General features: G+C 43.1%; 3 protein-coding genes across 5 annotated transcripts; 2 read left to right on the top strand and 1 right to left on the bottom strand.

Annotated features, from left to right (window-relative positions):
• Positions 1–1650: 1650 nt before the first annotated feature.
• On the top strand, positions 1651–4578 carry LOC124863667 (mediator of RNA polymerase II transcription subunit 15-like). 2 transcript variants are annotated; one of them, XM_047358087.1, is made up of 6 exons: positions 1657–1840; positions 3367–3460; positions 3663–3714; positions 3820–3843; positions 3989–4144; positions 4322–4578. In XM_047358087.1, exons 1-6 carry the CDS (start codon positions 1773–1775, stop codon positions 4561–4563), a joined length of 636 nt encoding a protein of 211 aa, XP_047214043.1. In that variant the 5' UTR covers positions 1657–1772; the 3' UTR covers positions 4564–4578. The 2 variants fall into 2 exon arrangements, with proteins under 2 accessions (XP_047214045.1, XP_047214043.1); XM_047358089.1 differs by lacking the exon at positions 3989–4144 and having other exon boundaries at positions 1651–1840.
• A 2468-nt stretch (positions 4579–7046) lies between these two features.
• LOC124863666 (mediator of RNA polymerase II transcription subunit 15-like) lies at positions 7047–17202 on the top strand. Of its 2 annotated transcripts, none has more exons than XM_047358086.1 (12): positions 7047–7330; positions 7433–7534; positions 7649–7762; positions 8139–8254; positions 8332–8462; positions 10764–10898; positions 12797–12860; positions 12999–13065; positions 14792–14949; positions 15018–15184; positions 16380–16478; positions 16763–17202. In XM_047358086.1, exons 1-12 carry the CDS (start codon positions 7169–7171, stop codon positions 16897–16899), a joined length of 1452 nt encoding a protein of 483 aa, XP_047214042.1. In that variant the 5' UTR covers positions 7047–7168; the 3' UTR covers positions 16900–17202. The 2 variants fall into 2 exon arrangements, with proteins under 2 accessions (XP_047214042.1, XP_047214041.1); XM_047358085.1 differs by having other exon boundaries at positions 7430–7534.
• A 3094-nt stretch (positions 17203–20296) lies between these two features.
• On the bottom strand, positions 20297–26035 carry LOC124864987 (THO complex subunit 6 homolog). The gene is made up of 13 exons (XM_047359959.1): positions 25882–26035; positions 24263–24354; positions 24117–24181; positions 23172–23275; positions 21827–21864; positions 21702–21750; positions 21526–21597; positions 21339–21441; positions 21222–21271; positions 21073–21135; positions 20824–20934; positions 20610–20738; positions 20297–20534 (listed from the first exon to the last, which is right to left on the bottom strand). The coding sequence occupies exons 1-13, from the start codon at positions 25894–25896 to the stop codon at positions 20454–20456; spliced, it is 972 nt and encodes a 323-aa protein (XP_047215915.1). The 5' UTR covers positions 25897–26035; the 3' UTR covers positions 20297–20453.
• Between the last annotated feature and the right edge of the window lie 1003 nt (positions 26036–27038).

Genomic DNA, 27038 nt, shown 5'->3' with positions numbered 1-27038 from the left:
TTTTTAGGTATATGGTTTGATGAAAAAATTATATGGAAAGTACATATAGAAAAAATCATAGATAAATGCAAAAGAATATTAAACATTATGAGATGTATGGCTGGTATTGATTGGGGAGCAGATCGAACAGCATTAAAAATAATTTATACAGGATTAATTAGATCAAATATTGATTATGGAAATATAATTTATGGATCAGCAGCAAACACTCATCTTATAAAATTAGACAATATACAACATCAAGCTTTAAGAATTAGTACAGGAGCAATCAGAACCAGTCCAATAGCAGAACTTCAGGTAGAGATGGGAGAGATGCCATTAGATCTAAGAAGGAAACAGTTAGCATTAAATTACTGGATAAACTTACAAAGCAATAATCCGGATCATCCCACACATGATATTTTAAAACTATGCTGGGAAAAAGAAAAAAAACAAGTTAAGAGTTTTGGTTGGATTATCAATAATATAGCAGAAGAATTTCAAATATATGAAAAAGAAATAAGTTCAATGTTACCTTTGCCAGTAGTGCCACCGTGGCTATTACCAGAAGCAGTGGTGGATATGGTGTTGATGGAAAAGAAAAAGGATCCAAAATGTAGATTAGATTCAAGAATAATACAGGAATATATAAACAATTACTATCATTATGTCCAGATTTACACAGACGCATCAAAAACAGATGAAAAAATAGGAGTAGCATTTATAATACCAGAATTTAAATAAAAGTAGGAAAAAGAATTACAGATGGATTATCAGTATATTCAGGAGAATTATTAGCAATATTATTAGCAGTGCAGTGGGTGGAGGATATAAAACCATTAAAAACAATCATTTGTTCAGACTCAAGTTCAGCATTATTAAGTTTAAGACATAATCATTCAGAGGGTAGACCAGACATTTTGTTGGAAATAAAACTTACTTTATTTAGAATACAAAGAATGGGATTAATATTAGTGTTTTTATGGGTACCAGAACATGTAGGAGTTGGAGGGAATGAGATGGCGGACAGGATAGCAAAGAAGGCAACACAAAACAACATTAGCTTTATAATAAATATTAGTAGGTCAGAGGCAAGAAATATAATTAAACAGAGAATCAGGAAAGAGTGGCAAAAAAGGTGGGATGAAGAAAAGAAAGGAAGATGGTTTTACAGAATCAACAAGATAGTAGGAGAAGTAAGAACAGGAAGAAGGAGTAGAAAAGAGGAAAGATTAATTACAAGATTAAGAATAGGACATACAGGACTTAATTCTACATTGTTCAAGATAAAGAAACATAATACAGGAAAATGTGATCATTGTGGAGAGGAGGAAACAATAGAACATGTAATATTGAAGTGTCAGAAATATGAACAAGAAAGAACAATTTTAAGGAGAGAATTTGTAGGTATTAAAGAAAATTTTATTTTGAGAGATACTTTGCAAAGAAGTTTAGGTAGCAAACATATTCAAATTATAATTAGATTTTTCAAAAGCACTAAATTAATAAATAAAATTTGATTGTTGTAATAGTAAATAAGATTTAAAACCATGAAGAACCACACTCCATACCAGTCGGTGGCGGTAATGCACATCTTCAAGTTATTTGCCAACTGCCAAAAAACAACACAGAAGAAGAAGAAGAAGAATGTATTGTCTAATTCCGACCAGCAGGGGGCGGAAGCGTTCATCAGCGCTAACATCTGTCGAACGCCGCCATTATCCTCACAGCGGAAGGAGGAAACTACGACCCAAAGTCCAGAGAAAAGAACTCAATTCTGGATAAATTCTGGCATGGAGGTCTCAGGAGCCGACAGCGACTGGAGGAGCCCTCAGTTCCGCCAGAAAGTCGTGGCTCAGATGTGAGAAAGTTGCTTCTTTTTCGCGGTTTAACTGTGTTTCTCTTAGCTAGGCTATCCGCTATCAGTTTATAAAAACTGTCAAATTAGCAAAAACTGAAAATAAAAATCAGTCTTGCCCAATTCTAACTGAATATTGAATTGTCTTTTAATGACTTGAAGGCGATGTGTAATTCGGCGCGGATCAAATTTCTAAAGTAAAACATTTATTTTTCTGACCTTTTTATTAGTTAGCGTCATTAGCTCCAATGGCTAATCCGTGTTATAAAGAATAGTTTTAAATCAGCTAAATAAACGTAAAGTAAACCGACGAGAATTTGTGACTCTGTTGGACAGAAAAATAAGTTCATAATTAGGTGTAATTCATCTTAATGACAACATCCATAATTTGCCTTCAATTGTCTGATTAATTATCGGTATATTTATTTTTGTTCGGAGCTACACATTCATATGCTAATGTGTTGATACTAAATAAACGAGTGATTAATCTGAACCAACATTAGTTTCCCACTGGCTTCTCACAGCTCTTACAGTTGATTTTAACCTGAGTTCCCATCGGGGTCCCTTCCTGTTATGCTTCATTTGGGTCCCTTAGACACACACCAAACGCTCTTTTAAAGACTGCTATAGAAATATTATCTAACATATTTTATTTATTGTTTCTATGAGTGTCATGATTAACTTAACTCTTCCTCTCATCAAAATCTCTTGGGTTTTCTACATTTTAACCGTTTGAACGTGACGTTTAACATTTAAAGTCTCAAGAAACACTTTAAATGGCAAAATAATAGAAGATGTAATATCACAATGAAATTATGCAAAGAATACACAAAATCCAAAAATACAAAGATAATTGTGCAAATGTGTTGTATCAGCTGTGTGCAGTGAGCAGAATGCAAACTAAAATGGTAAGTAAAATAATCTGTATGCAGTAGTTGGTTAGAGAACATTTTTAGCAGTTTAGAGGCCTGGTGGCAGAGTGGAAGAATGAGTTTTTCAGCCTGGAGTGATAAATGCTATGCAGAGATGGCAGTGGAGTCCTGCTGATCTTCTCTGCTGTCTTCATCGCTCCCTGCAGGTGTTTGCAGTCCACTGTACCAGACTGTAATGCAGCTGGTCGAGATGCTCTCGACGTTTCTGAGGGTCTTTGGAGACATACCAAACCTCCTCAGTCTCCTCAGAAAGTACCGCCGTTGCTGATCCTTCTCAACTAGTTGCGTGGTGTCGAGTGTCCAGATGAGGTCCTTGCTGGTGTGGACACCTAGATACTTGAAACTGCTCACCCTCTCCACCTCGAGCTCCTGGGTATGCAGTGGCTCATGAGAAATCCCCTTCCTCATGTCCACTATCATCTCCTTTCACTTGTGATCGTTGAGGGTGAGGTTTTTGTCCTTGCAGCAGGACACCAGACTGGTCACCTCGCTCCTGCAGGCCACTTCATCAGTAAAGCTCATTAATGTTGGTGTTTTAATTTTGTGCTTGAAGGTAATTTGCTTTGGTTTAGTATGATTTGTGATTTTTGTCCTCAGTGAAGATGCCATGAGAAAGGCAGGATCTGGAAACACCACACACAAGTCTGGTACAGACATGGAGAGCCACGTCTTCATCAAAGCCAAGACCAGAGTGAGTTTTGCTGAAGTGGATTTAAAACCACTGAATGATCTCTTTGTGCCTGCTGGGGTTACACCTGAGGGATTGATGTAAAATCTAATCGTTTATGACTTTATTTACTTGGTTGTATTTGATTAAAGTTGGTTCTGTTTGTGTATCCAAACCCAACCTGAGTGAACATGCAGATAGAAACAGATAATGTGGCTTGTTTCAGGAGGAGTATCTATCTCTGGTAGCGAGGCTCATCATCCACTTCAGAGACATCCGTGAGTGTTAAACCTGGGTCAGATCTCTGTGCTCCAGACTCATGTTGTGTTTGCACTAAGAAGCTGTAGAAACTCACCAGACTGACTCATGGCTTTGTCTTCCAGATAAGAAGGCTCTGGGGGGACCTGGTAAGTGGAGGTTTGGTCTCTCATTGGGGTTCTGGGTTGGGTTTCGTCCCGGGCTGGACCTGTCTCTACCGAATTCATGGCAGTCATAATTTCTGCTGTGCATGTTGGAGCTGCGTAATATTGTCTGTTGTTTACCCTCTGCTAGATCCCATGAATGCCCTGACTAACCTGACAGGGGTTGGAGGGGGCCCAGGCGCCATTGGCATGGGGCCTCGGCCCCCCGGCGCTGCAGTGGGGGGCATGGGGCAGATGCAGATAGGCCAGCATGCCATGGCCGGGGTGTCTGGAAACCCACAAGCCAGTGAGTGTTTCCTGCTGTTGATGCTCATCTTCAGAGCGCTTTATGGATGCAGGCTGTGTGGGAACGAGCCGCTCTCAGTTTCAGTTTCTGCTTAGGCATGTTGTGTGTTTGAGCCGACTTCAGAGTGGCTCTGAGTTCAGAACCGGGTCATCCCTTCACCTCCACCTGTCTCTGTAGTGGGTGGTCAGATGTCGGTGCAGCAGATGGTGCAGCAGCAGCAGCAGTCCATGCAATTCCAGCAGTTCCAGCAGGCCCAGCAGCAGCAGCAGCAGCAGCAGCAGCAGAACGCTGCCCTCCAGCAGCAGCAGCAGTTCCAGCAGCAGCAGCAGCAGCTCAGGGTACTGCAGCAGCACCAGCAGCTACAGCAGCAACAGCAGGCCCAGAACCAGCAGCAGCAGAACCAGGTACATGTCTTCTAGATCTATCCAGTCTATCACAAACCAAATTGTTTTTCATTGTTCTCAAAGATCCCCACCAAGAAAACCATCGGAACCAGGTCTCAGATACACTTTTAAGGTTCTGCAGATACTAACCAACTTAAGAACTGCTGCAGACGTTTAGGCTCCAGGAGCTGATGGGGTGCGTGTGTTATTAAATAATCCATCCGTCTGTCCGTCTGTCCATGCATTCAGTTGTCCTGTGTTGAAAATGATGTTTTCAAGACTGGACAGTGGAGGTATCAGGTTCAGGACTCCAAAAACACATTCAAGTACATTGGGCAGAGGTGGGGTACATCCTGGACGGGTCACCGGTCCATCACAGGAGACATGGAGACACTCAGGACAAACAACCACGTCCACACTCACTCCAAAGGGCAATTTAGAAAGACCAATTAAAGGAACAGTCATGCTTCTGAGCCGTGGGATGAAGCTGGAGTCCCCAAAGAGAACCCACTCATGGCCAGATAATGATTGTTCAGAAATAGTCCCACGAGAAAAATGTGGATTCTGAGCACCAGCTAATAAGTGACTAACCTAAAGCACCAGTGAATACATCAGAAAGATGAACGAATGGCAGCAAGGCTGTAATTAATGATTCTCAACCCATTATCTTTATTTGTCTTCCTATTTGTTTCCTTCATCTCTTAGATTTAACATTTCTTCCCTGATCCTAATTATTCTTGTACTTGGTTTCTGTTTTTTAATGTTTTCGTTTTTAACTTATTCCAATTATTATTGTATTTATTTCTGCAGGCTAGTGTACCGTCTGTCATCCTGGACATGATGGTGTTTAAGGAGAAGGCAACATGTCTTTTCTTGAGAAAAGAAGTCTAGTTATTTTGGTTCTACTTATTTTACTGAACATCTAAGTGATCATTAACAATTTACGATTAGGATTCAATATCCTGTCAATGCACATGTCACAAGTACAGAGCAACGAAATGCTAAATTTAACTAAATGAATTAATTGAACAGTTTGGGTTATTCACATTGAATATACAACTCTGCCATCTGGTGGTGGAAATGTGTTCCTGCAGTTTACCAGCTCTCAGGGTGGTAGGATTAGTATTAAAAGCTAGAATCACACATCTACTCCTGATGGACGTGGGGAAGCTCTCAAGTTTCTCTCAGATCCTCTTATTTACTGTAGAAGTAACAGAAACTATGGGTAGACACCACAGTGCGGACCCTGCTAAGAGCTCAGGATGCATCTTATTGATCAGGTGACCGACTGACCTACAGCAGGACTCAGCGAGAACTGAAAAAAAAGGCATCCAGTAGGCTAAGCATAGGTACAAGGAGCGCATCGAGGAGCACTTTAACAACGACAAGCCACGCGGTATCTGGAGAGACATCAGATCCATCACAGATTATAAGCAGAGCGACCAGCAGCTCAGCCATGACCCGGCTCTCCCTAACACCCTAAACAGCTTCTTTGCACGCTTTGACACTCCAAGCAGCAGAAGGACTGAACAACCACCTCAGCTGGAGGTGCAGCACAAGCTTCTCGTCCTGTAGCTGCACCAAGTGACCTCCGCTATAAGTAAGATCAACATCAACAAGGCTGCAGGTCGGACGCTAAAATCGTGTGCTGACCAACTTGCAGGTTTTTTTTTTTTTTTTGGACATCTTCAACCTCTCCCTGTAGCTTTCCATGGTCCCTACCTGCCTGAAGTCCTCCACTATTGTGCCTGTGCCTGAAAAAATCCACCATCACCTGCCTTAATGATTACTATCCTGTTCCACTGACCCCAGTCATCATGAAGTGGTTTGAAAGGATCCTCCTGAAGAACATCAAGGACACCATCACTGCTTGCCTGGACAGCCTGCAGTTCGTCTACAGGGAGAATCGCTCCACAGAGGATGCTGCCTTGTTAGTGCTTCACACGGCTCCGACTCGTCTGCAGCACCCTAACACCTATGTTAGGATGATATTTGTGGACTTTTAAAACAAACATGGTTGTGAAGTTTGTGGACGACACCACTGTGGTTGTCTCATATCTAACAATAATGAGACCCACTGAAGACAGGAGGTCCACAACCTGACTCACTGATGCTCCAGGAACAACCTCATCCTGAACACCAGCAAGACCAAGGGAGTCATAGTGTTTTTAGTTTATGTCTATGTAGTTTATGGTCACATAATGACAATAAAGACTCTTGAATCTTGAAGTAAGTTAGATCCTAAAGATCAGTATTGCCTTCCAGTCAATCTCTGAAGCTTTGTGATGTTTGGATGCTGTCAGTGAAGCTGTGCAGCAGTTTAAATAGACTGAATGTTTTTTAAGGTGCACCCAGCAGCTGCAGCTCCTTCCTGTCTTTCAGCTTTCATTTTCTGTGTCTGCAGATGCATCAGACCAGGATGCAGCAGCAACAGTTGCTGCAGCTGCAGCATCAGGCTCAGGCTCAAGCTCAGGCTCAAGCTCAGGCCCAAGCTCAAGCCCAAGCCCAGGCCCAGGCCCAGGCCCAGGCCCAGGCCCAGGCTCAGGCCCAGGCCCAGGCCCAGGCCCAGGTACAAGCCCAAGTCCAGGCACAAGTCCAGGCGCAAGTCCAGGCCCAGGCTCAGGCCCAGTCCATTCAGCAGATGGTGCAGCAGCAGCAAGTTCAGGTTCAGCCCGGGCAGATGCCTCCACACTCCCAGCAGCAGGCTGGGATGGTGCCTCAGTCTCTGGCTGGACAGATGACAGCTCAGTCTGTTCCCATCAACTCTTTGACCCAGCAGCAGCTGAAATTGCAGGCCTTTCAGGTGAGTTCGGATCCCATCCAACGTCTGCAGAACCAGACCCGATGCTCCTGCGCTGCAGCTCACTCTCTTCTGCTTGCATGCTTTGCTTTCTGTGTGTAGCAGGCTCGTGCAACCCTGCCACTGCAGCAAGCCCAGCAGGCTGCAGCTCAGGCGCAGCTGAATGCAGCGGCCGCTGCAGCTGCGGCTGCGGCTGTACCTGGACAGGTGAGACCACAGCAGATGCAGGAGCCTCGTGGGCATTGGACCTTCTTCCCAGGGGTCATTTTACCACTGCACAGTTTCCCCTTTGCTAATGTCTCTGTTTGTCTTCCTCTGAAGATGGTCCGCCCTACGATGCAGAATCTGCCCCGACCTCCTCGGCCTCCGCCGAACTCCTCCATCCCTCCTCCAAACAATACTGCTGGCGTTGGAGGTCAGATGATGACCCCACAGGTTTGTATTCCCGCTCTGTGCTCTATGATTCTTTCAGCAGCTTCTTCAACATGTCTAAAAGGAAAGAAAAATTTTATTTAAGTTAGTTTCTCTCCTCAACACTTTGTGATGATTGGAGTTGGACCTGTGAAACAGCTCAGGACAGGTTCTGTCTCATACTAAGGAGATGGTTTACCTTAAAGAAGCTCCTCTGACACCAGCAGAGGTTTACTACTGTTAGGTCAGCGCTCCATCAGACCGTTCCTCATCCGAGATACCTGGAAGCATTCAGGAAAACTTGTTCAAGTCGACCAGGAACACAGATTAACCTTACATACACAAACCGAGGCTCTGCTGTTACCTGGAAACCAGTTCAGTCTCATCTCCTCCTCTACAGGTGCAGCAGCATACCATGATGTCATCACCCTCACCTGTGCAGGTACCCACTCCTCAGATGCTGCCTCCCCCCCAGCCGTCCCCGCAGCCCCCCTCCTCTCAGCCTAACTCAGCCAGGTATAACTGTTCAGAGGCCACGCCCCCCACCTCCGCCTCCCGCTTCCCATTAATTGCTTCCTGCTTCCTCCCTGCAGCTCCGGTCCTACACCATCTCCGGGGGGCTTCCAGCCCAGCCCATCCCCTCAACCCTCCCCGAGCCCGGTCACGTCCAGAACCCCCCAGCAGAACCACGGGGTGGCCTCTCCTGGATCACTGAACACTCCAGGTAACATTTTTATTTGCAGATATTGTTTCAGAGGACTATTGTAAACATGGAGACAGTTTACAGGAATTTGGTAAAATGCGCTGAAAGTTTAGTTGAAGCAACAGAAACACTCAGTTTGAGAAAGAAATTCTGCTACTGTCTTCAATTCACTCCATGTGAGCTCCTACAGCTGCTCAGTGTGAATCCGATGGATTATTACTGAGACACTTTGATAAATTTACTCACCAAGTATAACTCACCGATCCCATATTGACCCTTAGTGCCGGATCCGACCTCTGCTGTTCATTAGAATATATGAATCAGGCCCGGCCACCTCACTAGAATTTGGTTCAAAACATTTGCACATCACAAAATAAGTTGGGATGCTTCCTGTTCACAAGGAGGTCTTTCCTCAGTGATGGTGCTGTTATAGCAACAAAGGTGCAGCTGAGAGCTTCAGGTACATCAGGAAGAGCAGCTCTCGCTGCAGACAACGCTTTAATGTTTCAATTCAATTCAAAAATAATTTATTAATCCCAAAGGGAAATTAAATGTTGTTGTAGCTCATTATGAAGGTTTCCTCAATGAGCCGTTGTAGATGCTGATGGCTGTGGGCAGTTCATTGGTTCTGTCCAGACCTCCATCAGTCTGATCATCCTTCTGCTTGAAGCCTGTGATCTTCTTCATCCCTGTCCACACATCTCTGATATTGTTTTGCTGGAGCTTGCTCTCCAGGTTCTTCTTGTACACCTCCTTGCTGTCTCTTATCTTGACTTCTAGTTGCTTCTGTAAACTCCTCAATAATTCTCTGTCTCCCTCTCTGAAGGCTCTTTTTTTCTTGTTAAGCAGGTCCTTCAGGTCACTGGTGATCCAGGGCTTGTTATTGGGGAAGCATCTCATGGTTCTGGTGGGGATGATGTTATCCACACAGAAGTTTATATAGTCGGTTACACACTCAGTCATGGCATTGATGTCCTCTCCATGTGGCTGGCACAGTGCGTCCCAGTCTGTAGCCTCAAAGCAACCTTGCAGAGCTTCTTCAGCTTCCTGTGACCATTTTCTCACAGTCCTCTTTATTACAGGTTGCCTCTGAACAAGGGGATTCTATTTCGAGCAGAGAAAAACAAGATTGTGATCTGATTTGCCTAGAGGAGGTTGTGCTGTAGAGATGTATGAGTCCTTGACATTTGCATAAAACAAATCCAACGTTTTGTTTTCTCTGGTAGAGCAGCTGACAAACTGTTGAAACGTTGGAAGTTTAGCAGAGAGTGAAGCATGGTTAAAATCACCAGAAATCTTCATAAACGCATTGGGGTTTTGTGTTTGTAGCTTAGCAACAACTGAGCTGATGGCATCACATGCAGTGTCGGCAACAGCGGAAGGTGGAACGTAAACTGTTGCCAAAATAACACTGGTGAACTCTGGGTATATAATATGGACGAAAACTTACTGCCAACAGTTCAATATCTGGACTGCAGAGATGACACTTCACAGTTACATGTCCTGGATTACACCATCTGTTGTTCACAAATACTGCTGGTCCGCCTCCTTTGCGTGTGCCACTCCTTTTTAAATCTCTGTCAGCCCGTATGGTCAGAAAGCCTGGCAGAGAGACGCAGGAGTCGCGGATATGATCCTGCAGACATGTCTCAGTGGGTTCCCGAATACTCTGGCTGGATCCTTTGTAGGGCTTGGAGTTCATCCAACTTGTTTCCCAACGATCTCACATTGCCCATCATAATCGACGGAAGAGATGGTTTGAACTTTGCTCCTTCTCTTTGCTCTTGCTCTGCATCCACAGCGACTCCTTTTCAGCTCCTCAGGGATTTAGGGTTATAGTTGATGTATTATTTGAGCTTTTGGGATATTAATCAGCTGCTCCTGGTTGTAATAAAACAGCCCCGTTGCCATGGTGACGCATCATAACAAATGTCCAAAAGTAAAAAAGTAGCAGCAAAAATCCTTCCAGCTGCACAGCAAAAGAAAATCCTCTCTGTCTATAAATACACGCATAATACATAGACCTTCAAGGTTCCATCTGATAAAAGTACTATCTAATAGTACTATACTACTGATAAAGTCATTATTGTTAAAGGTATTTTCTGTACCTGTAACATATTTGTTCATCATGAGTGGCCAATAACCTGCAGCTCCTTAATGATGCATTCAGACGTTTGCGTGAAAATCAGCGAGCGGCAGGTTTTTGTCTATAGGCCCTGAAACACAGAACCGATCCATATTTGAGTGAAATTGAAACCAGAACCATGGCTGCAGACGGTCACGTGACTTCAGTTTGCTCCTCCTCCCCCCACCTGTGCTCAGGTAACCCCAACTCGGCCATGAGTCCGGCAGGAGCCACATCTCTGGAGGAGCAGCAATACATGGAGAAACTTAAGCAGCTGTCCAAATACATCGAGCCGCTTCGCCGGATGATCAACAAGATCGACAAGAACGAAGGTGAGCAGCTGACCTTTGAACTATCTGCAGGTTATTTTTTCTTCTCAGCAGGTCATCTCTGACCTGAGATGTTGGACAAAAATCAGTAAAACTGTTCAAATGATCATCAGTTTGTTCTTATGTGAAAGCAATAATTTCCAAAGATTTTCATTAAGTTTATTTAGACTTTTTGTTATAAAATGTTTTATTAAATTGCTAAATTTAATTTAAAATGTTTTATGTTAATGAAACTTTTTTTATCATATTTACAAAACATTTTATTCGTAATTATAATTTCAGATGATGTTTTTTTTTTTGTAGAAACCTTGTTTCCATGGAAACAGGCCTTAAGTTACAAACAAAAAAAAACTTTTAATTAAATTAATTAATTTAATTAAAGGTCCTCTGTCTTTTATTTATATGAAATCAAATTTTAAATTCTGTATCAGGTTAAATATGTAAATATTTTAATATTTTAGAGGTGAATTTAAAATAGAATAGAATAGTCTTTATTGTCATAGTAATTGGGGGTACAATGACATTGAGGGTGCTAGCGCTAAGCTACCATACACAGTAGGATTAACAAAAAACAAGACATTAAAGAAGGTTTTCTCTTAAAATAGAGACATGATGGATGAAGTGTAACAAACACTGCAGAGGGGTTGATACGTACAACTGAAAATAAATGCTGTAAACAAGGAGGCATATATATATATATATATATATATATATATATATACACTGCTGAAAAAAATAAAGTGAAGACTTAAACAACACAATATAACTCCAAGTAAATCAAACTTCTGTGAAATCAAACTGTCCACTTATGAAGCAACACTGATTAACAATTAATTTCACATCTTGTTGTTCAAATGAAAAAGACAACAGGAGGAAATCTTTGGTGATTATCAAGACACTCAATAAAGGAGTGGTTCTGCAGGTGGGGACCACAGACCACTTCTCAGTACCGATGATTTCTGGCTGATGTTTTGGTCACTTTTGAATGTTGGTGGTGCTTTCACACTCGTGGTAGCATGAGACGGACTCTACAACCCACACAAGTGGCTCAGGTAGTGCAGCTCATCCAGGATGGCACATCAATGCTAGACCTCATGTGGCTGGAGTGTGTCAGCAGTTCCTGCAAGATGAAGACATTGAAGCTATGGACTGGCCCGCCCGTTCCCCAGACCAGAATCTGATTGAGCACATCTGGGACATCATGTCTCGCTCCATCCACCAACGTCACGTTGCACCACAGACTGTCCAGGAGTTGGTGGATGCTTTAGTCCAGGTCTGGGAGGAGATCCCTCAGGAGATCATCCACCGTCTCATCAGGAGCATGTCCAGGTGTTGTAGGGAGGTCATAAAGACACATGGAGGTCACACACAATACTGAGCCTCATTTTGACTTGTTTTAAGGACATTATATCAAAGTTGGATCAGCCTCTAGTGTGTTTTTACACTTTAATTTTGTGTGTGACTCCAAATCCAGGCCTCCATTGGTTCATAAATTTGATTTCCATTGATGATTTTTGTCTAATTTTGTTGTCAGAACATTCAACTTTATACAGAACAAAGTATTCAATGAGAATATTTCATTCATTCAGATCTAGGATGTTATTTGAGTGTTTCCTTTAGTTTTTTTAAACAGTGTACATATGTTATATGACTATCAGAGGATGGAATAATAAATAACAGTTTCAAAGTGAATAAATTACAGTTGAAGGATGAATAAAATTAGAAATTGCAATGTTACAATTTAAAATAGCTATAAACATTAATTAAGGCTGTGGAAGGAAGCAGTGAGCTATGAGAAAGTTACCAGAACCGATGGTTTGGGTTCAGTTTTTATGATCAATATTTATTAGGTGAAATTATAAGAAAACAGGAAGTTAATGCTTGTGATGTTGTGCTGCCAGACAGGAAGAAGGATCTGAGCAAGATGAAGAGCTTGCTGAACATCCTCACCGACCCAACCATCAGGTACAATCTGTTTCTAACACCTCGCCATGAACTCCATGTGAGGCTGTGAGACACACAGAGCTGCTTCCTTGTGTTGAAGGTGTGGAGCTGCAAGACTGGCTGGTTCATCCAGGGGTTCTTTGTTCTTCTGACCTTCAGGTGTCCTCTGAAGACGCTGCAGAAATGTGAAATAGCTTTGGAGAAACTGAAGAACGACATGGCCGTGGTAAGAACAGCTGAACCATCTGCCTCCACCTTTCTACACTTTAAAGATCCTATGATAAATCCAATTACATTTATGGAAAGGAAACATTGATCAAATGTTTTAGAAAGTTACTGCAATGAACAGTTGTTGACATATATGGTCATAATATAGTGAAACCAGAGCCTTAATCCCAGTTTACATCCCCGGCATTGGGCGGCGAGTTTATTGTTCCAGGATGCTGGAGTCAATATGTATGGATCATACTGGACCACCAGGAAACAGAACCAGCACAACATCTGGATTTTCAAAATAATTCACTAGAGACGGACTAGATCTGGCTTTATATATATTTATAACTGGCTTTATATTAGCAGTTGTTAACATTAGATCAATTAGATCAGTTACTGGGTTAACTAAGGTATTATAAACCGAGCAATTAAACATTAAATGCACCAAATGAAGCAACAAATATAGCTTCTCTGGTCTCAGTGAACTCATCCATTGTAGAACAAAATGCATGAAAATATCTGGATGCATAAAACAAAAAACAAATGAGGCAGTTTAACTGGTTTAAGTTCCACAGAATGACTTGTTTTGGACTTGCTGCCGCATTTATCACTGGCTTTTATTGAGCGATCTGTCTTTGGTTCTTGGAGCTCCAACGGGCTTCGCAGCGGACCGGACCGGACTGGACCGAAGCAGATACCGTGTAAATCCAGGGTTACAGTAAATACGGCCCCAAGTGAAACAACTAGAGGTAAAGTGAGCAGCATGGAGCAGCAGCAGCAACACAAGGGATGATTCAAGATCTGAAGACACCACCTGGAGATCTTTTCCCATCAGATGCTCTGAACAGCGAGGCTATAGACTCGGCTTCAACATCCTCCTTCTTCTGTCAGATATCTGACCTCTGACATCATTTCTCTGGTGAATTCAGAGGTTTTCTTGTTCGAAGCAGTTTGCTGAGAAGTCCTCTGATCACACCTGGCTGTGCTTGGTGGGACCAGCCCATCTGTTCCTCCTCAGTTTTCCAGCTCTGATCCAGGCAGCTCTGATCCTCTTCCCTTCAGGAAAGTAGTGCAGACTGTTGTTGTCACCACCAGCAATGCACCGTTTCACCATATTAACGCTGTTTTTAACACAACTTGGCTTCTACCTGAACCGTTTGAGGCTCACACAATGAATGACCAGAGACTTCCCTTCTGATGTCACTTCCTGGCGACTTTGGACTCACAAAATTTAACAACGAAAATAGGCTTATTTTGTCACACAATTGTCTTTTATCACATCTTCCTAATACCACATAAATTTCTGCCCAATTTTCCGATGGTAGATCATGAAGAATTGAATTTGACGAGCTTCCATAGCTGAGAGATCTTTGGATTGTCTGTAAGACACATTCTAATGTTGCTCTAAGCTGTTTCTCAAATGCACGTTTTGTTTTCCTGGTTTGAAGCCTTTTGTTGCCAGGATGAAATCAGTAGTAGTTAGTTGAAAATAAAATGACCATCAGAGTTACTGTATTTAGTGATGGCTCTTTGTCTCAGACGTGTTGCAGCAGATGTAAGCAGATGGTGCAGCTGAGCTGACAACCATGCAAGAGAAGCTCTCTGATGTTCTGTCATTTTGAAAGTTGCTTCTGTGTCGACTCATCTCTGGCTCGTCCTTTAAGGTTTTCTTTCTTAATGAACCTTAAGATCATTTTCTGGGTGGATCGGTTCTGAAAGGAGTACCATCTCTGTTTCAGCCAACCCCTCCTCCTCCTCCAGTGCCCACCAAGCAGCAGTATCTGTGTCAGCCGCTGCTGGACGCCGTCATGGCTAACATCCGCTCCCCGGTGTTCAACCACTCCCTCTACCGGACCTTCGCCCCCGCCATGAGTGCCATCCACGGGCCTCCCATCATGTAGGCATCTCTCACTTTGCTTGATGCTGGTTTACCTCACCCTGTTTGACCCAGTTTCTGTTCCTCAGGGGACCAAATGTCTGCGGGAGGAAGAGGAAATACGAGGAAGACGAGCGGCAGACCATCCCCAACATCCTGCAGGGGGAGGTGGCGCGCCTCGATGTCAAGTTCCGGGTTAATCTGGACCAGTCATTCTGCAGCAACAATGGCACCGTTCACCTCATCTGCAAGCTGGGTGAGAGGCTGTGATTGGCTGATCAGCACTGACCTCAGATCAGTCAAACAGCTGAGAGCCGCTCTGATGTTTCCTGTGATTCTCTGCAAAGTTAAAACACTCTAGGAACAGACCTGAATGCTGAGAAGAACGGCCCAGATTGATCTATAGGTCTGCCAATAATTTAATTCTAGCAGTTACAACAAATAGAAAATGGTTCTTTTCATGTTCACGTCTGAAGTGGAGATGCAGGAAGGTGAGATAAAAACAGCGAGTCTGCAGCTCAAGTCTGAGTTCATAAAGTGAAGATTTATCTGCGATTTTATCCAGTGAGGAGCAGGAAAGTTGCAGCCTGGAGACCTAACAAAGCTCTCTGCACTGAGCCTGTCTGTAATTCACTGGAGAATAAGTGTGGCCTCATTCTGGTCTGGTTCTGACCAGCAGCTGGTGTGCATCTGTCAGCGTGATCTTCTTAACAACTGTGTCACCAGAACGCTTTCAACCCACACGGTGGTTGTTATTCTCACCTTTCTGGGTCGGCTGTGGTTCAGGTGGTAGGAGTTTGAACCCCCACTGTTCGTCTCTGTCATTGTGTCCTTCTTTATTCAGTCTCACTTGTGTCAGCGTGTGAATGTGTGGATGACTGATTGTAGTTTAAAGCGCTTTGGGTTGTCTGGGGACGTGATAAAGCGCTATACGAGTTCAGGCCATTTACCATGACCTTGAGTGGCATCAACACTGTGTGGCGTCCATGCAGGGACCAGCTTCCTGGTTAACTCAGGAGGCTCTGGGCATTCCAGAAAGTTTAAAATGACTTGAAAACAGGATGATACTTATGTTTACATATAATCTTCTCATTAAATGTGTTTCTTTCATGCAGCTGTTTTCCTTCAGCAGAACAAATCCTGATCATTCAGATCAATTATTTAGAGGAAGTTACTGTTAATGAAATACTGCAGAATATAAAACTTCATGCCTTTCTAACTCTAATTTAGCCTAAATGTTGCTGAGCTCTGCTGGAAAACCAGCTCATTGTCTTTGTATTTTCCTTTCTGCGACCCAGAATCCTGAGATTCTTTTTGGGTCGTCTGGATCAACAGATCTCCATCATTTTTACTTTGGCTTCCTTTTTCTCAGCTTCGGTTCTTGTTCCTGTTGGGTCAGAGTCGCAGCTACCGTTCATCTAACCTTGTTTCCGTTGTTGTTTGCCCGTCAGATGATAAAAACCTGCCCAGCGTTCCTCCTCTGCAGCTCAGCGTTCCTGCAGACTATCCGGATCAGAGTCCGCACTGGGCCGACGATGGAGATCAGTACGGTGAGGAAACACAGGAACATGGGGATCACGTTCCTCAGCACCAGGTCACAGCTACAGTCTGAATCCACTCAGGACGTTTGCTGTAAAGAAAAGCTTCAGAGTGTACAGCTAGATTTAAAATGTAGAACATCTGGAGAAGGTTTCATTTCTTCATGATTAAATCTGTGGAAACACTGAGTGAACGACTGAAGCATCTTATTACCTCCAACCCCTGACCCCTGACCCCTGTCGGAGACTCTGGACGTGCTTGTCTGTGTTGACGTTGTCTCTGCTGTGTCTCTCAGGTGCGAACAGCTTCCTGCAGACGGTGCACAGAAACATGACATCCAAACTGCTGCAGCTGCCGGACAAACACTCCGTCACGGAGCTGCTCAACACCTGGGCCCAGAGCGTCCGGCAGGCCTGCCTGTCTGCAGCCTGAAGCCCCGCCCACGCACAGCCACCTGCAGGCTGAAGCCCCGCCCACCTGAAGTCTACCTGTCGCAGCCACAGTAACTCACACTACGTTCTGATCCATTTCAAACATTAAAGGTTGAAATGAACTCCAGCTGTGATGCTGCTCACCTGTTTACCTGCAGACCAGTAAGCCGCTGCTTGTGTTACTCAGATGTTTTTCTCCTGGATGCGTCATTCTTTAGTTTCTCTGTTTGAAAACAGCCAATATAGTAAAGATTTATCAGCTGTTTAAATGTTTTTTAATAAATAAAATCAGTTTCAACATGAACCCAAACACCACTTCATCACTTCTGTGGGTTTTTCCTCACGGCCTGAAAGAAAATATCTCGAGTTTTAACCCATCTGTGAAAAAGCCTGGATTCTAATGTAAAAAGGTGAGGAAATGATAAATCTATAAATATATATCGTGTGAACCAGGGATGCAAACAAATAATCGACTTACGGTTAATTGTTGAAAGCATTTTTATTAGATTAAATTTAGTTTGATTTTATTTACTGAAAACGTCTGCTTACCCTGTCTTTAAATGGTAGTTCTACATCTCTCTGTTCATAAGGGATTATTAAAGAGGAACTAAACCCCAAATCATCTTTTTCTTTGCAGATAAGCTGTATAAACTGGGCCTTAGGGGTGCTATCTTTATGTTACAGTGCGTTTTTATTTTTTTATTTCATGTAAACTTGTTTAATTCTGCAATATTTGTCCTAAAACCCTCTTAGTGCTGCCATCTTGGGTTGAAGATGGTTACTGTAGTTAAATTTTCCTATTGGTTCAAGCGGTACAGCTTGGTCCGTGCTTATGTCACAGCCCCATGTTTAGGTACAAAGCCATCTTACTAGGACACGCCCCTGTAGCGAGTCAGGAATTGGACCTGCACCTCCACTGCATCGGCAGCGTCGGGATTCTGGCATCATCTCCTTGAGCCAGCGGTTTGAACTGATGAGGCTCAGGCCTCCTCGGGCTCCATAAAACCTCTCTTAACCTCCGGTGATGAGGGGGTGCTACCACTTTCCCTCGTCCTCCTGACCACACCCCCACTTAACCTTCTGCTCTCCTCCCTACACTTGGCACCGCCCACTTTGGTGGCATTTTTCAAAATTTGTCTGGGGGCGGAGTTATGCTTTTCCATGGAGTTTAGCTCTACTTTAATGTTTCACATATTGTATTTTAATCAGCAACCTAATTGGTTCCTGATTTGCTTTATTTTATAAATATGTCTAAATTTAATGTGTGAGAAAATCACATTTTTGTTAATTCAGTCGGTATTAATACAGCAGGTACGATAAATTAAAGTTAAATATATTGTTGTGCTTATTTTAAATTCAGCGTCTTGTATAAAATTTAGCTTCACATTATGGAAAGACCTTGATACAAGAGAAAAGTCAGGTTTTTAGGAAAATGACCATTTATTAATTAACTGTTAGTCGATTGATTAGGTCAGTCAACTTCTGAAAAGTTCATTTATTTCATTAATTTGGTTTAAAGAGGACTTTATAAATATAAATATTTAGTTGTTTAGCAGAAAAAGACATGAATAAAAGTATGTTTTCAAGCCAAGGTGACAGTCTGGACACCCTACCTGTAAGAGCCACTGTTGACCCCATTGCTATAAAATGTGGGTTTAGTGGGATGTTTTGGGTCATTTTTGTGTTCCAGGGTCCAGTTCTGCTCATATTTTCTTTAAACACCCTCTGATACATTGTAGAGTTCATGCTGGATTCTGTGATGGTGAGCTGGACAGCTCCGGCTGCATCAAAGCATGACACTTCCACCTCCATGCTTCATTGTAGGTATGAAGTTTAGGCCAAACATGTCTTCTGTTCTGGTGTCCACATAATTAGATTGACTTATCTGCTCAATGAACATTATTCTGTTGGACAGACATGCACTTCAACAGCAGCAAGAACCTGTAGTAGATCCCCTGAGGGCATTTTAGGTTTTTTTTTGAGACTTCTTTGAGCATCTTTATCAACCTGCTTGGACGACCAGGCCTGGACATGGCGATGGATCTGAATGTCCTCCTCTGGTAGACTATCTTCTGTACATCAGAACGGCTGATTTCAGATTCCTCCGAGCTCTCGGAAGTCCTGAAACAGACACATAAGCTGCTACGATCTTTTCTGTAGGCCTCAGATCTTTGGATCTCCCCATGGTCTTCATCCTGTCTGCAACAGTCAGGAACACCAAACTAAATGTCTGGAGCTTAAACAGAACAAACCTTCACAATGCAGAGTAATGATGTTCTCATGCCCACCTGTTGTGATTTTACTCAGAGTTTCCCGGATCGGGAGTCAAACCAGAGTCTCCATACGTTGGGGGGCAGTCTACCACTACACCCCCTAATAATACTGGTTAAAACTGATAAATATCCATATATAAATGTTTAAATAATTTTAGAAAAACACACTGGCTGTTGTAGGGTGTGCTAACTTTTTTTTTTTACATGGCTTTGTTTCACTCTAATGAATCTATATATCAGAATGTTACTTTTTCAATTGAAACAGAACTTTTCCATATTCTAATTTATTGAGATGGACCTGTAGAAATCAGTGCTGCAACGTTGCCCCCTGCTGGACAGGAGGACACAGAGTTCAGGCCTAGTTTGTTTCCACTTCGGGTTCCTGAACGTCTTTTTATCTGGAGCTTCACTTCCTGGATCCTTTGTGTGCGTTTTGATTGTGGCGCCTGAATGCCCGACCGTTTATGTCCTGATTCAGAAGCAGTCCAGCAGCCGCAGTCTGAGCATGCAGATCTCCACCCACCACAGCCATAAAACCAGTAAAAATCACACTAATACAGCTTGTTTCAAGGTGGTCATACTGGAGCCACAGACTGCCACTCTAAACCGTAACCACATACATACACACGGCTCCATTCAAACAGAACCAGAAATCCCACCGTTAAGAGTTGCTTCAATGTGTATTTCAGAACATCAATTTGAACTTTACTGGTTAAAAGCTCTGAGCGTTGCTGAAAGTGGAAGACCTTTAAATCTTTCCAGAAGTTTGCAGAACCCTGGTTGGAAAATTTGGCCTTAAGAGCTGATGACTGGAATCACAATGCTGGGCACATTTAGCATAACGAGAAATCTTGAGCTTCCTCAAACCACAAAGATCCAATGTCCATTCGTGGTCCATCCAAAATGTGGGCAGATTTCTACCAGCTTTGGATTTGGTTCTGGTTCCTGCAGCCGGAACCCATCTAGAAAGGGTGTGGTGAGGACCCAGGAGGCTCCTGTTCTTTGATGCAGTCATGTTACAACGGGTCTGAATGGATTTTCACCGTGGTGTTATGGATGTAACAGTTTATGTTCCCAGATAAAGAAATCGGACCGCTAGATGTTAACAGACACATGGAATCAGTGTAGAAAAGGTAACAAAGACCGGGTTTTATTAAGTTCATTCAGGGTCTACTCTTCATCAGAACTCCTCCTGGTTGTAACTCGCAGCAGAAATAGTCCAGGATTTGATCCTGGTTGTGAAGCCTTCACTGAACCTCACAATCAGTTTGAGGAACGGAGATCAGAAGCTGAGTGAGAAGGCTCTGTAGGACAGGTTGGTGAAAACGTCGATGTTGCTGCTGCCGCCGCCCACCGTCAACACCTGGAACACAAACACACCTGTCAACTGAACGCTCCTTCACACCTGCAGCTTCCGGTGCTGCGTTCAGGGTCTCACCCGGTGCTCTGAGCTCTTGGTGTTCAGCTGCATTGTGTTCAAGCTTGGCGGTGTGCAAGGGATCCGGGCCTTGACTTCTCCTCCCAGCAGACAGTGGGACACGAAGGCCCCCTCACCCACAGCCAGGATCTACACACACACACACACACACACACACACAGTGAGAATTGCTGTTTGTTGTCCGCTCTGTGGGCGATGTAAATCTGTTTCCCACCATGTCCTGATGGAAGGTGGCCTGACGCTGGCAGCCTCTCAGAGGGAACACCGAGGTTGGAGACAGGGAGCGAAGATGCCACAGAGACAGAGAAGGTCCTCCACCACACAGCTGCAGCAACACAAACAACAACAGTCTGACGAAGAAGGAATCACCATGGCAACCAGTGGTTAACAGAAGCTCGGTCAGCTTGGAAGATTTTTTCCATCAGTGTCTAAACAAAATCTCACGTGTCACATGACTTCTCACCATCCAATCAGAGTCTGTGGTCAGACAGCTGATCCACTTCCCGTACCGAGGTCTCGCGCAGCTCTGAAACACAGCGGACTTTCTTCAGTTTTCTCTGGATTTAAGAACATTTAATGGCATCATGCGCCTGGTCTGGTGTCAGCTCTCACCTCGTACTTGTAGACCTCGATGCAGTGAACGCACTGACCCGTCCTGCTGTCTAAACAACACATCATCATCAACCTCACTGTCTGCTGATGAACGTCCACATGGCGGCTGCTACTCACCCCACATCCTCACAGCGCCGTCCTCTCCGCCCGACAGAAGCTCTGCCTCCCGCTCACGCATGCACACACAGTGCAAGTAGTCCGTGTGACCCTGAAGGGTCGCCTGAGGACACCAGAGGTGACATATTAGTCGTATGATCAGAGACAACAGGTTGAGTGGTTGCTGCAGAAGAAGAAGCTGACGCACCTTGAAGGCCCCGTGCTCCAGGTCCAGGATGTGGATGTTGTTGTCTCCGGCTCCGATTGCCAGACTGTTGTCCTAACACAGGAAAACACACAGGGAGACTCTTCCTCATCAGCTCATCAACTCGCCTACATCACCTTACTTTAAATCAAGTCAGAGGTCAGTGACTGCCTTCTCACCCGAGGGTTGATGACCATGGAGTTGATTTCTGGGATCTCCAGACCAGATCTGCCAAAGACACAACAGAGACATGAGTTTGTGGTCGTCCTTCAGAACAAACTGGAAGCAGCAGAGTCATCCTCACTTGTAGTTCGGCCTCTTCGTCCACAGCGGCTTCACGTTCTGAGGAGACAAAGTTCATCACTTCATGTTGACCCTGCAGCTCCTAGGCCTGTCAACAAGCTGTGACTTATGGCAAGCCATTAGCAGCTGAAATCGCCCGGTTGGTGTAAAAATGCTGTACTTTATGTAAGCTTTATGAAGTCCACCTGTGTGCAATCTGTCGCTTGATCTGTCAGGATAAACACACCTTCTCTGAAAGGCCCCAGAGGCTGCAGCCCCACTAAACAGGAGACATCACACGATGAAGACCAAGGGGCTCTCCAAACAAGTCAGGGACAAAGTTTTTGAGAAGTACAAGTCAGGGTGGGGTTCTAAAAAAAAACAAACATCCACATCTTTGATGTTCCCCAGAAGTCCCATCAAATCCATCATCGAAAGCACATGGTACCACAACAAACCCGCCAAGAAAGGACCGCCCACCAGAACTCACAGACTAGGCAAGAAGGGGAATAATCAGAGAGGCAGCACAGAGACCAAAGGTAACCCTGGAGGAGCTGCAGAGTTCCACAGCAGAGACTGGAGCATCTGTCTATAGGACCACATTAAGCCTCCATAGAGCTGAGCTTAATGGAAGTGTGGCCAGAAAAAAGCTATTACGTAGCCATAAAAATAAGTAGGGACATTTGAGTTTCCCAAAAGGAACGTGGGCAACTCCCCAGATGTACTGAGAAAGGGGTTCTGGTCAGATGAGGCTAAAATTGAAGTTCTCAGCCACCAAGGAAATGCTGTCTGGTGCAAACCCAACACATCCTATGACCCCCAAGAACACCATCCCCACAGTGAAACATGATGGTGGCAGCATAATGCTGTGGCAATGTTTGTCAGCGGCATGGACTGGGAAACTGGTCAGAGTCGAGAAAAAGACGGATGGTGCTAAATGCAGGAGTATTCTGGAGCAAAACCTGTCTGCCTGTGATCTGAGACTGGGACGGAGGTTCTCCTTCCGTCATAAAATGATCTGAAGCATACTGCTGAAGCAACACTCGAGTGGTTTAAGGAGAAACATTTAAATGTGTTGGAATGGCCTAGTCAAAGTTCAGACCTCAGTCCAATTGAAAATGTTTGGTTAGACTTGAATATCGCTGGAGAAGCTGGCGCACATTAGCTTTAAAGAATGGGTAAAAATCCTAGTGGGAAGATATGGCGAGCTCATGGAGACTGATCCAAAAGTACTTGCAGCTGGAATTGCTGCTCTAAAAAGTACTGACCCCTCTGTGAACAGTTATGTGTGTTGAAGTTTTCTTACAAATAGGTTGGAGACGGGCTGATTTCTGGCACTAATGGCCTTCCATAAGTTCAGACGTTACCTTCTTGGTAAGTTCGTTCCAGCTCCAGGAGCTGACCTCTCCGTTTCCCGCGCTCAGCAGAACACAGTCGGTGGACAGGAGACTGAACACGGGACCTTCATGAGCTGCAGAGGACAAGGCAAGACTGGGATCCAACCAGAACTCCAGAACCAGGACTGGTTCTTTACAGCTTTACAGTATTTTAAAAAGTACCTTTTCACAGCATGAATCATTTACAAATGCAACTGTTCATAACTTCAATAATGTTAAAGTTTGCCGTGCTAACAAAAACTTTTTTTAATGAAAAGAGTTGCTTTTCAGAAAAATCTCATTCAAATTTATCTTTGTACAACATTAAGTTAAAATTCACATTTTAACAGTGCAAATTTATTAGGAGAAAAAAGGCTTTCTTCTAGTTAAAGACAAAAGAAATTCATGCAATAAATGGATTAAAAAGCATTTTTACACAACATATAAGCTTTTACAAAGTATATTTTATAGCATAATCACTTTTTCTAACTAAAAACGAAGGATTTTAAAAATGGGGAAACCAAACAATAACTCACAAACCTAAGAAATGTTTACAGTAGCTCAAAAAAATAAAAAAACACTGATTTTTAATTTATAATATTATTCCTTTCTAAAACAAGCACTTATGTAATAAAAAACATTTTATAATGCAGATTAAGTGTTAAAAAGCCTCATAAAAATGTTTCTTAAAATGTTAAAATAAAAATGTATTTTATTTGATAAAACTGTTTTAAATTGAGTTTTTAAAATCAACCTGAAAGAAAGAAATAAAAAGTTTCTGCTTGTTTTAAAACCAATTTGTTTTATTAATGCTGTGAGGACTTTATGTTGAATTTACAGGTGATTTATGACCTTTAACCCTTCACAGACTGACAATCAACTCTTCACAAAGGAGAAACACAAATGAAACGCACCCCTCAGGTGTGCAGGTCTCACCTGTGAAGGTCAGAACAGGCTTCTGATTGGCTGCTGTGGCGTCTGGACTGAGTGCTGCAGCCAGGCTGAAAACAAAGCATGGTGACAGGTGTGAGCTTCCCGCCGATTGCAGGTGAGTCAGATCAGGAGTGTTTGTTTCGTCTCACCTGAACAGGGCGATCTCTCCATAGTTGTTCCCAGCTGCCAGAAAGCGTCCGCAGGGAGAAAAGCTCTGGGAGAAAACAGACATGTGGAGGAGCTGCAGGCAGAGAAGACATGATGGTAACGAGTTATTAATGTTATATCTGATCAGACAGGATCAAACGTTACCATGGTTACCTGGAAATATCGCTGAACGTATCCTTATCGTTAGAGAAAATGATAAAAAATTAAAGACATACCTAACACACTGGATAACATTTGATATGATTTCTTTTGGACAAATAAAACTATTGTGATAAAGAAGCTATATTGTGTAATGTAAAAAAAATATGGTGGCCTGGAAGTTTCAAGTTATGAAGCATTGAATAGCTGCTATCAAGCGTACTTCTAAGTCCTGTTTTTAATCTTTTGGCTGGAATTTGATGCTTGCTTAAACGTGATTATAAAACGTAAAGATATCCATCAACTTATCCAACTTTTATAAGCGAGAAACATATGCTTATATCAAAGAAGAGCTCTTTTATATAATGATTGGTGAGGTTGTTGTCACCAAAAGAAAATAATAAGAGGTACCTTTGTCTTCTGGAAGTTCCCATTGGTTCAACCTCTTATGGGAAATTAATTGGAACATAATTTGGTTACCGGGGGCTAAATTTAGTTTCAATAAAAAAATAAGTCTCTTTAAAACACTTCATAACATACAAGTTAAAAAGACATTGACGAGGTTTCTATTGGATATTAATTACTCATGTTCTACATCAGGATGTTTGGACCATTATTAAACGTTACACTAGGCAGAAAACTGGAAAAATAATTTAATTTCAAGAAACTGGCATAATTTGATTTCCTATAGATAAAGACCTGGAAAGGGGGCATTTTTTCCATCCAACTTCCTTTGTATACTGGAAAGTTTCACATTCACAAAGATAGACTAAACCAAACTTCAATCATTTCTATTTTATATGTATGTGTATATATATATATATATATATGTTATTATATATATATAATAATAGCAACAGATACTGTTCTACACACAGGTGTGGATTTACTTTGTTTTCTTGTATTTTAATGTTTTTGTCTAATATTAATTTCAACAAAAAACTGTTCGTGGGGCTGGGAGCATTTTAAAGTGCGCATGCTCAGTTTTCGGTTGGCTCCCTGAAAGCAGGTCACGTGACCCTGCAGAGACAAAGCCCCGGGAAGTAATGACCTCCGACCCAACGAATCAAACGGATTTTCCTCTTAGATAACCTCAGAACTGGTCCAAACTCTGCCCGAATTAAACATTAAACGGAGTCTAATGTCAAACTGCTTAAAACGTTTCATTTAATATCTGTATTTTAGATTAATATCCAAACAAACATTCGCTGGATTTCAAACGGGAGTTCGTTTCTTTGTGAAGAATCAAACTTCTGCGCCCAAAAAGGGAGAAATATAATAGAAGTTCTCCTTATTAACTTTTAGCTTCTCTGCTCGGTAAAAAAGAACCGTGTAAATTATTTTTTTATGCTGCTTCAAAAATATCTTCAGAAACGGCGCCGCGGGTTTTTGAGTTTTAGTGTCTTAACTTTACAGAGATCCCACAGAACCATGAAGAAATGTTGACCGGAACCGAGTTCACCTCTACGGGTCCCATCCTGGCCGCGGGAATCCTCCGAACTTCTGGGAAAACGTCTGGAAAAACAAAGAACTCAGGAACAAGCAGATGGAAGCCCAACAACGGAGCAACAGGAGGGAAACACACGGAGAGTGGCGCTGAAATATGACGTCAGCACCACAGCACGGCATTCTGGGACATGCAGACCAGCAGCGTCTTTCTGGTTCCGAGCTGAGAGAAGCCCAATATCCTCCGAGAAAAACAAGTCGAAGAGTTTTATTTTAGAAAGTGTGGTCGGAGCCACCTGGTTGGAGCTGTACCGACCGACTGAGATTTAATCTGGTTCATGATGTAATCCTGGTTCCGATCTGTCTGATTCGGATCTGATCTTCAAAGACCTGACTCCTGAGGGAGATGCTCTGGTCTTGCTGCTCCATCTACGCTTCGGTCTTCACCACCAGGAGCTGGATCGTGACTGACAGATCCAGCTCCTGGATGCAAGCAGCTGCATTGAGCTTCCTGTAGGTTGACCAGGTTCTACCACAGAGATCAGGAGAAGAACTCCATCATCCTGGGAAGCTTGGAGAACAGCTGCTGCTCCTCCACATCAACAGCAGCCAGCTGGAGAACAGGACGCCTCACCTTTTGAAGGAGAACCCAGTGTGGATCAAGAACTCCCAGAGAAGAATTACATCTCCCCGTCTGACCCGCTTTAAATATTCTGCAGAATTTTCCAGAGTAAGACACATTTCCTGCCCAAATGAGAGCCGGACTGGACCAGTCTCAGACAGCCGCCCCGTGGCCTGACCTCTGATGTTAACTGGACTTCAACTGTTTCCACACATATTCAGAAGTATCCAGAAGTAACTAGTTACTTTTACCTGAGTAACCTTTTGAAAACAAAAGTAATTCCAGAAGTAGCTTTACAGCATCATCCGTTTTACTTGTAATATTTTGATGAAGTACTTGAGTAATATTATTGTGAAGTACTGCTACTCTTACTTGAGTAAAATGTTGGACCAAGCTTCTCGCTGTGAGTCACATGACTGGATGAAGATCTAAAAGACACCAGACTCACGGCTTCATTGCGGCTTCATTGTTCTGGTGTTATTTTCTGTCTGCTGAGCCGTCAGGAGATCTAGTCAACATACAGGAAGCAGTAGAAACTACCACAGGAAGTA

This window comes from Girardinichthys multiradiatus, chromosome Y (genome assembly GCF_021462225.1).
Source record: "Girardinichthys multiradiatus isolate DD_20200921_A chromosome Y, DD_fGirMul_XY1, whole genome shotgun sequence".
Lineage (NCBI taxonomy): Eukaryota > Metazoa > Chordata > Actinopteri > Cyprinodontiformes > Goodeidae > Girardinichthys > Girardinichthys multiradiatus.
This window is presented reverse-complemented; position numbering and strand designations above follow the sequence as displayed.

Coding starts and splice junctions, on each gene's coding strand:
- LOC124863666 (XM_047358085.1), top strand. CDS start 7,169: ATGGTGCAGCAGCAGCAAGTTCAGGTTCAGCCCGGGCAGATGCCTCCA. Junction 8,255..8,331: donor TCTCAGCCTAACTCAGCCAG/GTATAACTGTTC, acceptor TCCTCCCTGCAG/CTCCGGTCCTACACCATCTC. Junction 10,899..12,796: donor CAAGATCGACAAGAACGAAG/GTGAGCAGCTGA, acceptor TTGTGCTGCCAG/ACAGGAAGAAGGATCTGAGC.
- LOC124864987 (XM_047359959.1), bottom strand. Junction 21,751..21,826: donor ACGAAGAGGCCGAACTACAA/GTGAGGATGACT, acceptor TGTCTTTGGCAG/ATCTGGTCTGGAGATCCCAG. Junction 21,598..21,701: donor CCATGGTCATCAACCCTCGG/GTGAGAAGGCAG, acceptor TTCCTGTGTTAG/GACAACAGTCTGGCAATCGG.
- LOC124863667 (XM_047358087.1), top strand. CDS start 1,773: ATGGAGGTCTCAGGAGCCGACAGCGACTGGAGGAGCCCTCAGTTCCGC. Junction 1,841..3,366: donor CAGAAAGTCGTGGCTCAGAT/GTGAGAAAGTTG, acceptor TTTTGTCCTCAG/TGAAGATGCCATGAGAAAGG. Junction 3,844..3,988: donor GAAGGCTCTGGGGGGACCTG/GTAAGTGGAGGT, acceptor ACCCTCTGCTAG/ATCCCATGAATGCCCTGACT.